The sequence below is a fragment of the Neolamprologus brichardi genome, unplaced genomic scaffold (genome assembly GCF_056152115.1).
Source record: "Neolamprologus brichardi isolate AB-2024 unplaced genomic scaffold, ASM5615211v1 NODE_ptg000038l+_length_1369362_cov_1, whole genome shotgun sequence".
NCBI classification, from domain to species: Eukaryota; Metazoa; Chordata; class Actinopteri; order Cichliformes; family Cichlidae; genus Neolamprologus; species Neolamprologus brichardi.
Genome location: NW_028270040.1, coordinates 1,260,884 through 1,273,262, shown reverse-complemented (window position 1 = coordinate 1,273,262; position 12,379 = coordinate 1,260,884). Strand labels below are relative to the sequence as shown.

Sequence of the window (12,379 nt, the reverse complement as noted above, 5' to 3'; positions counted from 1 at the left end):
TCAACGTATAGATGTACTCTGCCTTACGGACACCTGGTTACAGCAGGTGGATTATCTTAGTTTAAATGAATCAACAGCCCGAGTCGTACTAACTGTTAGAATCCTTGAAGCTCAAGTTGAGTGGCAACAATCTTCCACTCGAGGTTATCAATCAACCAAAGACCCAGAAAGTGTTTTAATTGTATTTGTTGATATTTGTCGTCCTCCTGGACCTTAATCAGAGTTTCTATCTGATGTCTCCAGGTCTACCCTGGGCCTGCTCCTGGAAAGACATGCCCAGCCAAAACACCTAGCCCAGGAGACGACAGCCTTAGCTGTCTCCTTTCGATGTGGAGCAGCAGCACTGCTCTGAACACCTCCTGACTGACTGAAGTCCTCACCCTATCGCTAAGGCAGAGCCCATCCACCTTTCTGAGAAAATTTCCACGGCTTGTATCTCAGTCTAATTGTGTTAACAAGAAGATCGGACTGAGATACAAGACTCCCCCAAACAACAACGCACCACCTGGTGGCGGATGGATGCATAACATTTAGGACACAATAATTTACTGACATTGGGCATCACATAAAAACGTAACAATTAGATTAAACAAGTAAATCTCTATTAATAGGCTAACTGCCTGAAAATGCTTCAACAAGAGTACTGACAAGGACTAAAAAGAGAGAGTATATTTCACTGGTGTCCCTTCATTGGCTCTCTGTTAAATCCAAAATTGAATTAAAAACCCTTATTATTACATAAAAGGTCTTAAATAATCAGGCCCCATCTTATCTTAATGACCTTGTAGTACCATATCACCCTATTAGAGCACTTCGCTCTCGCTCTGCAGGCCTACTTGTTGTTCCTAGAGTATTTAAAAGTAGAATGGGAGGCAGAGCCTTCAGTTTTCAGGCCCCTCTTCTGTGGAACCAGCTTCCAGTTTGGATTCAGGAGACAGACACTATCTCTACTTTTAAGATTAGGCTTCAAACTTTCCTTTTTGACAAAGATTATTATAAGGGTGAGCTTAATCCTTCCTTAGTTACGCTGCAATAGGCTTCCGACGATGCTCGTGTTTCTTCTTGACACACCTTTTTGTGTGTTTGTACACCATTCTGCATGTAATTATTAGTTATTATTAATCTCTAGTTGTGTGTCTTTTTCCCATCAGTCCCTGAGCCTGGTTCTGCTGGAGGTTTCTTCCTGTTACAAGGAAGTTTGTCCTTCCCGCTGACACCAAAGTGCTTGCTCATAAGGAGTCAACTAAATGTTGGGGTTTCTCTGTATTTTTGTAGGATCTTTAGCTTACAATATAAAGCAGCTTGAGGCAGACTGTTGTTGTTGAGACCACCCAAGCACACTGGGTATGTTCTTTGTAGCTATTAAAGAGTAGAGATACGGTATTGCTTTAAAATAATTTCGCAAGAAAAACAAACAAACAAACAAAAAACTCTCTCTCTCACACACACACACCAAAAAACACCAAAACCCAACTTTCATACTGGGATAGTGATGAAAAACGTATACCTTTAGTAGAATGGATAAATGATTACATTATTTATAATATATATTAATATAAACAATATATTAAACAAAATATAGATGATATAAACATAATTTCCTCCAGAATAGTTACCTTCCTATATTAATGCTGCTTGTGATGACAGAAATAGAAGTGCAGTCCCGCTAATAGAGCGGGAGTATAACAAGGAATTTGAACATTAGTCGTTCATTATATTAGCCTCGACTCGTGGCGGTAGTAGTCGGTGTAGTATTAGCAAAAATAGTACCAATTATTCGACGGAGCGGAGGGACACCAACGTGCTGCGGTTTGTGAATGTCTAGGGATCAGCGGAGAAACACCAATGGATGGCGGCTGTGCTGCGGTTCAATGTTCCACCGTTTTTTCAAGTGGAGAGAAAAGGCGACTGACGCTCGAACGGGTGGAGACTGCTACACGTTTAAATCCCCCGGGTCGGTTTTTCATCTTTCAGCAAGGCCAACTTTTCTTTTTTTCCTTTTCCTCCCATCCGTTGGATTATTTAGAGCTGTTTTAATGTCGTAAGTTACAGGTCTGCAAGGGCGTCGTTGTTGGGAAGTTTATTCCGGGGGGGGTGGGGGGGTTTGACCAGCGAAGGGCCATGGCAGTCGAGGCTCGGCCGGAGCTGGTCGGGAAGCGGTTCCTCTGTGTCAGCGGCGACGAGCCGCCTGAAATCGGCGACATTGGTCGGTGGCCGTGGAGGTCCGGGGTTATACGGGCCGTCAACCATCGTGACAGCGACAACGCCGAGCTGACGGTAAGGAAAACGCTGACTTTGTCCTCGTAGTTGGTCTGTTACATGCAAAGCAAACGGGAAAATCTCTGTGGTTGGTGGCTAGCCAGCGAGGCACTGTTGTAGGCTTGCCAGGCGGAAATTATTTTGCGGCTTTCTTTTCGGTCGCTGCGACTCTTCGGACGCAGGAGTCTAAGGTGTGTATGCACAACTGATTAGCAGAATATGTTGTATTGTTTACATGTAAGTTTGGCTAGTTTTAGCCTGCGAGTCAATGTGTGGTAGCTTGGAAAGCAAACGGTTAGTTCAGGTCTAAGTTCTCCGCTTATTTACATGAAATCCTCCAACTTGTGTCTTCCATTAGGCACGCGCTGTGGCTGAGACTGATTTAAGTGGGCTGGTTATTCAGTTTGTGCCCAGATCGTTTGAAGCGCGGTTGTGTGTGCTTCTGCCAGCCACAGGGATATTGTAAGGGTCGATTGACACATAATCAATGCGAAGCACCGAGTGACATGTGAATGGCTCATGTTGTCATTCGAGAAAAGCATGTGTAGGAATTTGAGTCCCCTTTAATCTGCTTTACACTGCAGATCAGCTGACGCGTGTCAAGTTGGCTTTCTACAGACGTTAAATTAGTCGTTATTACTTCGTGGTTACTAGTCTCCGTCCGTGTTATTAGGGCATTTCTTGTGGCCACTCGGACTTGCACACGGGTGCGGGAATGCTAGGATTTCCAAACACACCACAGAAGAGGCTCGCTGCAGGCTGAACAAAGGCCATTTTGTCTTCAAGTAAAATATATGGTTTGCATTTTCAAAAAGGACCTTCTGTCACGCTCCTGTCACACAGGTGCCGATACGTTTCCCGCTTCACGTGTAATAATTGCATTGGTAATAGTAGCCGGGCAGTAAATACACGATCCCTCCTTTCTATAAAGAGATGCATTTTTTATAACGGGCTAACGTGCCAAAACCAGCAAACAATGAAATATTTGCCCTGACAAGCCCTTGGCTGGCGAACGCAGTGTATAGTGCATTTTCCCCTTTTCTTTTGTTCAGTCTTTTTTGACTGCCTATGCAGATAACTGGCAGAAGCCCCAGCCCAGCTCTGATTTGATGCTTTAGCCTGTTGTCTTTGTCTATATGTTCCCTTTTTTGAGAGCAGTAAAGCGTCTGGCTTTAAAGCTTATGGCGAATTTAATCATGTGATTGTCACAGAGCTCTGTGGCGGATTTATTCTTTGTGTATGATTTTATTTGTCAAGTTAATTTCTTGCATATTTTCCAACGATTTTGAAGCTTAAACTGTTTTTTTTTCTCAGTGTTCTTAGTCCTTGGCAGATCATAGATGCAACTGATTAATACTGATTTCTTTTTGATTAGAGAGTAGACCAATTTGTGTTGTCACACCTTCCTTGCTTTCTGTTATTCATATAATCAAAGATTCAGGCTGGCATGGGTGGTTACGTATCTTTCATGAATTAATTACAGTTTCATAACAAAACATTGTTGGTGCCTTCACTCGATCAGGCATTGCATGTGCTTCTTTGTACTGGACAACAGCCGTGTCCCCAGACTACTAATGCCCATGTAGAGCTGGTCCTTGTCTGTGATGTAACTTAGGCATGGAGTAGAGTTCTACTTTAATTCCATACAGTGTGGCACAGTCTCATTAGCAAGGGGCTTAACTATCAGAGTGAATACAGTGGAGAGGGATTTGAGAGTAGATTAGAAGAAGTGTGTCAAGCCAGGCTGCCAGGCCTTTGTCAAGTGTCTCTGATCAGATAGGCCAAAAGTTCATATTTACTGTTAAACTGTTTACTCTTTACTGTTTGTGGCTGAAGTAGAAATCAATGAGTGTGTATCAAAAATCCGTTGGACAGAACAGCACTTAACAATTCCTGTAAAGACGATTCTCTTAGTTTCACTGTCTTAAAATTACATTTAATTCTAGGGCTGTTCGATATAACCATATATATCGGATGACGATATAAAAACATCGTTTCATTTTACGCTATCGTTTGTTTTGTGGTGTCGCAAAATAAACTGTTTACGGCGATATTTTTTCAGTGGCTATATTAATTTCTTAAAGTTCTCTCTTTCTCTTATATTTAATATAACCACACTACAGACAGACAAGCGCCTGTTTTTAAGATAAGATAAGATAAGATAACCTTTATTAGTCCCACACGTGGGAAATTTGTTTTGTCACAGCAGGAAGTGGACAGTGCAAAAGTTATGAAGCAAAAATTAGAATACAATAAGAATAAATACAGTACACAACTGTACAGAATAGAATAAAATAAAATACTATATACAGTAGAATAAAATAGAATTTTATGTGTTGTTGTTAGCAACAACGACGGTAACAGCATCGCGTGTCCGCTTGTTTATGTTCCACATAAACCTTTCACAATAAAGCTCAAGATCCTGTTGAGACAAAATAAACTGAATCACGTGAAAGAGCAGATTATTTACGATGAGAAGTAAAAAAGAGAAGCCAGGTGCTAAAAAATAAAGCTTAGACTCAAACGTTAGAACAGGCTTTTCCCCGCAGCACGCCATGTAATGAATACTCACAAAGAAAACGGCGCCGTTACAACTTATGTCTAAAAATGTATAGTTTCATGCATTGGTTAAAACACTCGACTCCAGCTACATGACGCACAGCTGGAAACACTTCACGCAAGTCGAGCTGCCCAAGATTCACAGACTTTACAGAAAATGTTACATTTTTGTGATTTATATCGTTATCGGACGATAGATGTCTTATATCGGGATATGAGGTTCTGGTCATATCGCACAGCCCTATTTAATTCTTATATGGAGTGGAAGAGCTTATTACCTGATTTGGAAAAAGAAAGAAAATATGTTGTTTCTCTGATTGTTGCAGTGCGGTCCGTGTGACCTGATCACAGACAGACAGCGTTGCTGCTCTGAGATCGGTCAGACGTATTCATTTCGTATTCACAGTTTCTATAGTTCATTTTGCATAAGACAGTTTAACAATTGTGTGTAAATATGAAGAGCTCCGAATTAAGTGGCCACATACCCTGTGTGTTTACTCAAGGGTTGGTACAGGGTGCTTTGGAGGTCATTGTTGGTAACTGGCTGTTTATAAAGGTCTTCTAAGCTATATTATCAGGGTTGATTGAGTTAATGTAGAGTTTTCCCTGGTATGACTCTAACATGGATTGAGTCAGTGAGCATGGAAATAATCATAATTGTCTTTGTGTGATTTTACCAGGTTAATATTCAAAATTCAAAGAGCCATGAAATGCTGTGGACTGTGTCTGACAGAGATTATATTATCCATCCATCCATCCATTCGCTTCCGCTTATCCTTTTCAGGGTCATGGGGGGCGCTGGAGCCTATCCCAGCTGTCATAGGGCGAGAGGCGGGGTACACCCTGGACAGGTCGCCAGTCTGTCGCAGGGCCAACACACAGGGACAGACAACCATTCCCACTCACATTCCCTCGCACATTCACACCTAGTGACAATTTGGGTTATCCAATTAACCTATCCCCACAAGCTGCATGTCTTTGGACGGTGGGAGGAAGCCGGAGTACCCGGAGAGAACCCACGCAAACACGGGGAGAACATGCAAACTCCACACAGAAAGACCCCGGCCTGATGTTGGAATTGAACTCAGGACCTTCTTGCTGTGCGGCAACAGTGCTAACCACCGTGCCACTGTGCTGCCTTTATTATTATTATTATTATTATTATTATTATTATTATTATTATGATGATGATGATGTCAAAATTATTTAAGATCTTAAATTTGACATCGGGCTAAGCTGTATATCAAGTAAAGTGGCAGAACCTGTTTTTCACATGTTGAGAATCTGATCATGGCGGTGAGGATATGTGCATGTGTGTGTGCCATAAAATGAGACATGTACACACAATAAAATAATATTAGAGCACTTCGTTCTCGCTCTGCAGGCCTACTTGTTGTTCCTAGAGTATTTAAAAGTAGAATGGGAGGCAGAGCCTTCAGTTTTCAGGCCCCTCTTCTGTGGAACCAGCTTCCAGTTTGGATTCAGGAGACAGACACTATCTCTACTTTTAAGATTAGGCTTAAAACTTTCCTTTTTGCTAAAGCATATAGTTAGGGCTGGACCAGGTGACCCTGAATCCTCCCTTAGTTATGCTGCAATTGGTCTAGCCTGCTGGATGAAGCACTTAGTGTTTCATCCTAACTCAGTATGTGTTTGTATACCACTCTGTATTTAATCATTAGTTATTATTAATCTCTGGCTCTCTTCTTCCCCTCACTCCAACTGGTTGTGGCAGATGGCTGCTCGTCCCTGAGCCTGGTTCTGCCGGAGGTTTCTTCCTGTTACAAGGAAGTTTTTCCTTCCCGCTGTCACCAAAGTGCTTGCTCATACATGGTCATCTGATTAGTGGCGTTTCTCTGTTTATGCTGTATTATTGTAGGGCCTGTACCGTACAATATAAAACATCTTCAGTTAGGCGTGGGCGATATATCGAATATACTCGATGTATTGCTAGGTTTTGCATGTACGATGGTTAATGGTTATGATAAAGCTGAGTTGTTGAGTATAAATTGCCATAGAAATATTAAGCTGTCTGCATATCAGGTTTTCCTCTCCCACATGCTGCGAAGGCATTATTACTCAGTTATTACTCAGTTATTACTCCTACATTCAGTTTTTATTTTGTCTCATGAATTCATGATGATGTTGAAAAAAATGTTGAACGGTCAATGTGAATGAGTATACCAGTACAATTTCAGGCACTATATGGTTCAAAATAACATTTGGCTTTGGAGGTTGTAAACATATCGTGATATATGTCATTTATTGTGATTTAGCCCAAAAAAATATCATGATATTAGATTTTCCTCATGTTAACCCAGTCCTACCTTGAGTGTAGTGATTCGGTCCTATATAAATAACACTGAATTAAACGCTGTTTTCTGTTTGTCTTCAAATCATTTGTTTTCAAAGTGCTTTCTGACAAATAAACAAGTAACATTGATTGCTTCTCAAGTGTCCTGCAGTTTAACTATGACTTCATTATGTTGGACTACAACCTGTAGGCCTCATTCATCTCAGTGAGCTTGACATAACTTGACATGAACCATTGTCCACTCCTCTCCTGGTCAGAGTGACCCTTGCCAGAGGTGTTTGTTTGTCTCTTCACGAGCTTCTTTTTGCCCAGGAGCAGGCTTACAAATACATTGTAACTAAATCTTAATCCTGTTACACAGAATGTCATAACTGTTAGTTAATAAGATACAATGTATCTGTTTTGATGAAATAACAGGTTTAGTTTGATACAGTTGGTTCTGCTTATAATGATATTTAATGAGTAGCCGCGGGGTTAGATTCAGTCTACGTGTGTTTATTTTCCATCTCGTGTCATATCATGTCAGGCTTATGTTACTTCCTAATCTGTTTGCAGTGTCACTAGGTGTTTGCCACCTGAGAAGCCTAAAGTCATTTTAATCAGCTCTGCTTCAGTTCAGATTTTTAAAAAGAATAAAGTTCAGAAAATGAAAATAAATTACTCCATTGATGATTTTTGTGAGTTCCTCTGCATTTGAGCCAGTATTGGTTCTGCAAGCACTCTGAAACAGAAACTGGTAGCAGGTTTAACTGGAAATGATATGAAATAATAAATATTAAACCGAGAGCTGAACATCTGTGAAGCAGTCATATAAACAATGTCTAAACAGCATCATAGGCCCCCATAGTTTTCAGTTGCTTGAGAGACAGTGACACATGCTTAAAGAAAAGACAAAGCTCAGCAGCAAAGCTCTACTCTGGCACATTAGACACAAAATTGACAAACTCATCTGGATTCACAGTGAATAGAAAGGGCAGGGCAGCCAGGTCATTGCCTATAGGAGCTTTTGTTTTTCATTACAGTGTGTGTGTGTGTGTGTGTGTACAGAACCTTTGGTGCCAGTTTGTTTTTAAGGCTGTAGCCTTCAGTTCATCACTGTGTGGCTAATCAGCAGAAAATAACAGGCTGTGAGTGGAAAAGAACCTTCCACATACAGAAACCATGCATGAGTGTTGCAGTGTGTGTGAGTGTGTGTGTGTGTGTGTGTGTTGGGTCGTGAATAACAACATTGTTTAGAAACAGAGGGAATAAATAGATGCTGTCAGCTTCTTGTGTATATGCAGGCTCAGTCCACATGAAATAGATCCATATACTATATCATTCTGTACAAGACACAATGGATTTGAATTCTTTGCATTGTTCAGTGCTTCGTCTGTTTTTCAGTTTTCACTTAAAATGTGTTCTTCAACAGGTCAGTCCAAATTATAGTCACATGACTGTACATGTGAGTCACATGGCCTTCAATTTATTTTGTAACATGGTTAAAAATATTGTAAAATATCTGTTAATATTGTGATGAAGCTTTGTATTATCTCAGGCCGAGCTTCTCACCATCGTGCACTCACTTCTTTTATGCTCTGTAAAAATCTCTCATAGAGCTGTCGACAAATACTCTAAGTTTCATTATATAATTGAATAGTTAAAGAAATACATATTTTTGGGAGAAAAGAAGCACTTGTGTCTGTTTCGTGAGCCACACAGGATGTGAAGCTGAAAAACGATGCAGTGTTGGGAGGTTAGCTGAGCACAGTTTTAAATGTGCTGCAAATTCTTCAGGATATTCTTGTAGTACTACGTTTCTCACATTAGTTATAGCATTCGTTTCAGTTCAGTCAGGTAAATAAATGAAATGTGTAGAATGGTTTTATTTATTTATTAGTTGGCATCAGTGCATTGAGCTACATTTTGCAATATGACATCCAAGCTGTGAGGTGTCTGGGCAGCGCAGTAACGAGATCCACCAAATGTTAGTGGTTTGTTTTCTGGTGCCTAAGGAAACAAAATGTAATCTGAAGCCAAGTTGGGATGGCTGGATTGGAGGCTGGATGCACCCTTCCCCCATTGCTGTCAGACAGACGGACACACTCACACACACACACACACTCACACACACACACACACACACACACACACACACACACACACACTGAACCTCATTGCTTCATACAGCAGCCACAAAGTCTTCTACAGGCTCACGGGCTTCCTACATAACCCTGGGAATATATTAGGCTCCTCTAGTCAGCAGCTGCTCTAGCTTCCTGCAGGACCTGTCAGACCTCAGTGGGCTGTTCTTAGTGTGGCATGGTGTAACTGTATAATGCTAAAACGTATTCTAACCTTGTGTATTGTTCTTAGCTGCAGCAATACATTTAATGTTAAAAGCAAAGGAAGGCTGTCCATTTTCACTTTGTCTATTAAGCAGTAAGTGATTCTTCATTGATGGCTAGCTGCACTGAAATGAGAGAATGCATCAGTTAGCAGTAATGCTAACCGATGCTAAGGTTTGTAGAGCACTTTTTAAACGATGACTTGTTGGAGAGGGTGTTTGAGTCAGGTGCACTGGTGCTTTGCTGGACTCAGCTTCAGTCTGATACTCTGTGGTTGACTTTTCCCTGTAATAGGTTGGGTGTACGATATTCCACCCATCTTATTTGCAAAGAAATGACTCTGCACCATAACGAGAGGGCCAGGTGGCACAATCAGTGGGCAGGGCAGAGGTCCACAACTCCTGATCAGGAGTATTTCATGTAATATTAAGGTGTAATTTAACCCCTATATATCCTGGGGTTAAGTTGTTCTTTTCCCAGGCACACTGCAACCATAACAGAGTTTTTTTTTATCATGGCATGATTGGGAATCCTAATATCATCAACATCTGTGGAAGGAACAAAAATCGCCACCGTGCCATCTCCTTCACTTTGTTTTTTCTCGTTGTAGTGGTAAGAAGTAATCTAGTTACTGAGATAATGTGGTCAAACTAGAAAAAAGCACAAGTTTCCAAAACAGTTTTTTAAACAAATTGAACTCGAGCACTTTCAAGGACTTTCTTGACAGACCAGAAGTTAAAACTAATTTCTTTTCCCTGTGTAAGTAAAGGTTAGGAGGTAAGGCAAAGCAACAGTAAAACTGTGTATCATGAAAATAAGTTCATTCTAACGGCAACATTTTAAAATAGAAATACAACAAAGTGCAGCAGGAAAACACTAATCAAGCTAAACAGAATGAAATAACTAACCTCTCATGCCTTACTGGAGATACAATGTATCCAAGCTCTCTGAATCACCGTCCAGTTGAACGACGTACTCTACACAGTGTGCGAGGGCTGACACACCAAACAGCTCCCATATCAGGATTTTGACTGTGTAATATTTCACGCAGCCAGAGCAGTGAAACTCTCAATACACCGCTCTCACAGCAGAGCATGTATAACTGAGTTATAGAAGGAACATCCCAAAGCATCGTCCTGCAGATTGACTCACAATCTATCATCAGCGTCTACGCCTTCATCAGGTGGTGTCATCCGCCCGCTCCAAACCTTTTAGTTGTTTGTCTGAGCTGGTTTCTTCCATTAACGCGTCTCTTCCTCACTGACTGTTTGCTCTATAAGGTAAACGCCTCATCTTTTGGTTTTCTGTGTTAAAAAACCCAACACAGTGCTGGAAAATGATTATACATCTAAAGAAAAAGGACATTAGTCATTTTAATTTTTCATAAAATAAATGACCATTAATTTCATGAGCATCACACAAACCACTCACATGATTTAATTTCTGTGTGTAGACAGACTGTGTAGTTTTTATTATATTTGAATTTCACATCATCATTCCCCAAATAATTCAACTCAATTAAATCAAAACACAACGCAAACTAGTATTAAACTGTCATCATATCAGCTAACCTCATGACCTGTTTTCACTCTGTGGGAAGGCTTCAGTAATGGATCACAGCTCAGTGAGATACACACCGCCCAGTGGGTTACCTTTGGAGGATAACAGTGCGTGGCCGAGCTCTTTGGAAAACCTTATAACCTCTCAGTGTACGCATGGATCAGCTTTGTTTAGTCAGGATCTTTTTCTGTAGATGGCTTTGAGTAAACTACATGATGCACTGTGTAGGTCAATGCTGTGACCGTCACTGATAAATCAAAACATGTGAGCTGACCTGTGGGGTTTCCACAGTGTTTCAGTAAAGCATGTAGGGAGGAAGCATAAGGAGCGAGCAAACCTGAGCTTGTCTGACTGCTTCAACACCTCTGTTCTCACGCTTGGCTGATTTGATATAAAAGAGGTAATGCAATACTACACACTACACACAATGTTTCTTCAATTTGTATATAGCTGGGATCCAAATGAGTAGTACAGATCAACGCCACCATGGGACGTCTCTTATAAAAGCAGCTCTACTCAATAAATGACTTGTGCTGAACTTCAGACTCATTTCCGTCCAGCCCAGAGCTGTTCTGTGTATTTGTGAACGCTGCCGTCAGTCAACCAGGATACTGGCTGGGCCCTCTAACGAGACTGTTACCAAAGAATGTGAGCGAAGCTATTTTTGTGTAGCCAGTAATGAGGAGGTTGTACTCATTCAGTTTGGAACATCTCCCACATGGATTGATGGAGACACCGTGGCTCGCATGTGTTCATCTTTTCCTTTGTGTAGAGAATGAAAAGTCGTCTGCTGCCGTCTTCAGTTTTGGAGCACAGGGCGAGTGTTGTTTGTCTGCTACCTGTGAGCAGTGAGCTACACAATGTGCCCGACTTCTGTCCTAGCTGAAACCAGTTGACCCTGAAACATAATTCACTTAATCTTGTCATCTACTGATTCATTATATTAAATGTGGTTGCTCTGTGCCAGTGGGACACTACAAAGCGTAGAGCGACAGCTGGCGTGCCGGCAGTCTCAGTAGATGAATTTTAAACAGGATCAGAACACTTTGTTCTCTGTGAGCAGAGACACAAACCATCCCTACCTGATAAGACTGTGATGAACAATAGAAATCTCCTATTATGATGTGCGGCGGTTTTGTCGCTACCACCACCATAGATGCTGGCTGTCATGGTTACTGAAGCACACCACCTCGCTGATTTCTCTTACCATGTGTTTTTATAAACAACAATAAGGTAACACCTTAATCTGCCTAATCCTGGTAGGGCTCACCGTGCTCCCAGTATGGCTTAGACCCACTGGGGCACCGTGCCAGGCTGATGCTGGTCAGGTCTGTTCTGGTGGTGGTTTTTGTCATGCAGG

General features: G+C 41.3%; 1 protein-coding gene across 4 annotated transcripts in view; it reads left to right on the top strand.

The window, feature by feature from the left end:
* The first annotated feature begins 1,844 nt into the window (after positions 1-1,844).
* The window catches only part of jmjd1cb (jumonji domain containing 1Cb), a 115,082-nt gene continuing 104,547 nt past the window's right edge, over positions 1,845-12,379 (top strand). For 3 of the 4 annotated variants that reach the window (XM_087837018.1, XM_087837017.1, XM_087837016.1), the window contains exon 1: positions 1,845-2,277. In XM_087837018.1, coding sequence (XP_087693144.1) covers positions 2,122-2,277 — 156 coding nt within the window. In that variant the 5' untranslated portion in view covers positions 1,845-2,121. The remainder of the gene's footprint in view (positions 2,278-12,379) is intronic. The other variant, XM_087837020.1, reaches the window with a different exon arrangement.